The sequence below is a fragment of the Phaseolus vulgaris genome, chromosome 4 (assembly GCF_000499845.2).
Source record: "Phaseolus vulgaris cultivar G19833 chromosome 4, P. vulgaris v2.0, whole genome shotgun sequence".
Classification (NCBI taxonomy): Eukaryota; Viridiplantae; Streptophyta; class Magnoliopsida; order Fabales; family Fabaceae; genus Phaseolus; species Phaseolus vulgaris.
In genome coordinates, this window is record NC_023756.2 from 30,677,525 (window position 1) to 30,680,339 (window position 2,815).

Consider the following 2,815-nt stretch of genomic DNA (forward strand, 5'->3'; position numbering starts at 1 on the left):
GTATACAATTAGAACCTATCAACATTATTTAAGAGGATTAATCCCTTAAAACTGAATACATGAGAGAAAACTTTTAACTTCTTTGCTTTACACCAAGAGGGATATTCAGGTTATTGAGATGAAAAATTGACAAATTCGCATGGTTTAAAGTATGAAACTATATATCTTCGAGAGAGATTCTATCTCAAATATTAGAATGTGTAGACCAGATATGGAAAACTCATAAAGTAATTTAAGGCAATTATAAAATTTAGCAACTTTAAATCAATTATTTCAGCTAAATCCATCAAATTATCTACCTTTTGTCAGGGTCGAGCTCGAGTGCTTTCTTCACGTTAGTGCTCTCAAGTTGCAGTACCTGTGGGTCCAAATCAAAAGAACTTTCACTTTTGTAATTGTAAGTTATTTTCCATTAGCTTTTCATATGTTTTAGAAGCTTTTGCATATTTACTAGCTTTAAATAATGCATTTCCTTCTTCTTTCTTTTTACCAGCCCCCTCAATCTTCTCTAGTGTGTTCATATCCCATGACTCCTTTTCCTGAAAGGAGGCAACAAAATTAATTATTATTATTAGGTAGAGAACTTCAACGAACTTCTGACACTCAGATTGCTCATGATAATTCACTTAAATACAACTGTACCGGCAGGCACCGGACGAACACACGTGGCCGACCGACCGACCGAACGAAAAATAAGGAATACGCGTGTGAAGAAGATATATTCCCCGGGTATTCCGGAGCACGATTGGTAAAACTTATCCATAACCACCCTGAGCCCAAGGGGTAGAAAGCCCATTAGGCAATCCTATAAATACGGTGCTCAAGCCAAAGAAAGGTACGTTTTTCATTCACTTACGAAACCACACTTAGAATCTCATACTTACTTGAGCGTCGGAGTGCCTTCGCAGGTACCCTCCCCCGCCCGACCGAAGGAGACAGTAAGAAGGAACGACCGACCGAAGGAGAAGAAGATCGACACGTCAGCCATCACACCACGTCAACCGACCGTGCCTGGGCCCCATCTCTCCACTCAGGTACAATTGGCGCCCACCGTGGGGCCGAGGCAAATCTTCAATCTTTGAAGCTATAATGGTTGCGACAAGAAACAACAACGACGCTATGGCCGAACAAATGACTATGATTCAAACCCTCCAAACTCAGATGGAAGAACTGCAACAAAAGGGGATGGAAGACCATCGTCAACACGAAGAGGACAGACGCCGCCAAGAAGAAGAAATCGCCTTATTAAGAGAGCAGAATGCACGACTCCAACGACAGGTTGATAATCCCGAACGAGAAGGCCAATCCCATATGGCCGACCGAACCACCTCACGCATACCTACACCGACCGATCCTGCTTCCAGAGCTGAAATAGTCGAAAGAAAGTTAAGTAAAAGGGGTCATCCTTTTACAGACGAAATTATCACCACACCACTTCCTGACAAATGGAGAGGTCTCGCTATTAAACTCTATGACGGCTCGACTGACCCGGACGAGCATTTAAATGTCTACAAGACGCAAATGACTTTGTATACCACAGATAATAATGTGTGGTGTAAAGTTTCCCCCACGTCCCTTCAGGGAGAACCTCTTACCTGGTTTACGGAGCTGCCTCCGAACTCCATTGACGACTTTGACATCTTAGCTGTAAAATTCTCCACTCAATATGCCACCAGCCGACCGCATCACATGTCCTCCATGTCTCTCCTAGCGGTACAACAAGAAAAAGGTGAATCTCTTAGAACCTTTCTAGATAGGTTCAACAAAGCATGTATGCACATCCGAGGACTCAAGCAGGAAGTTGCATTGCACCATTTGGTCTCGGCCATCCGGTCGAGCCATTTTACTGAGAGTCTCATCAAGAAGCCGCCTCAAGACATGGAAGACCTTCGAACTCGAGCAACCAAATTCATGCAAATCGAAGAACACATCGATTACCACCAACGGTTCAAAACCGTCGGATCCGGAGTCCTCAAAGACCAAACCCCGAACAAAGAAAGAGAAGTCGAGACCGAACGAACCGTCCGAACCACTCCAAGGTCCGACCGAAACAGAGGAGGCCGAGTCCCCAGGTTTAACAGTTACACCCCCTTAATTGTGCCGAGGGGACGAGCCCTAAACGAAGCACTACAAACAGACTTAATCCCGATATTGAAGCAATATCAAACGCCACCGAATGCAGATACCGCTAAGCATTGTCAATATCATCGAAACTTCGGCCACACGACCGAAGGATGTCAGGCGTTGAAGGACAAAATCGAAGAGCTCATCTAGGCTGGTCATTTGAGGCAGTTCGTTAAGAGGACAAGGAATTCAAGATCCCCACCACGGAGTACCGACCGTCCATCTCGTGGTATCGACCGGTCATACCGTAACGATTACAAACGCCGAACCGACCATAGCCAGGCGTCGCGGAAACGCAGTGAGAGCCCCGTTCGGCGCACACGCGCCCGCAGCACAAGTCCCGATCGAAACACCCGCCCTCGCCAACGAGTCCGCGAAGTCATCAACATGATTGCTGGACCCGTTAACTTGGGCGAACCGAATCACGAAGCAAATTATATAGCCGGGGGCTTTGCCGGTGGCGGGTGCTCAAATTCCGCCCGAAAGAAACACCTCCGGGACATCCAGTCCGCTCATGCTACCACAAGGAGGCGTCCACACATACCTCCGATCACTTGCACTGACGATGACTTCACAGCTATAGATCCAGCCCAGGACGACCCTATGGTAATCACTGTAGAAATTGACAAGTTCGCAATTGCCAAGACCTTGGTCGACCAAGGTAGCTCGGTCGACATATTATACTGGGAAA

The 2,815-nt window shown here is 46.3% G+C and overlaps 1 protein-coding gene across 1 annotated transcript; it reads left to right on the plus strand.

The window, feature by feature from the left end:
* The first annotated feature begins 1,089 nt into the window (after positions 1 to 1,089).
* LOC137838639 (uncharacterized) lies at positions 1,090 to 2,274 on the plus strand. The gene has a single exon (XM_068647878.1). The coding sequence runs from the start codon at positions 1,090 to 1,092 to the stop codon at positions 2,272 to 2,274; it is 1,185 nt and encodes a 394-aa protein (XP_068503979.1).
* Positions 2,275 to 2,815: the final 541 nt, after the last annotated feature.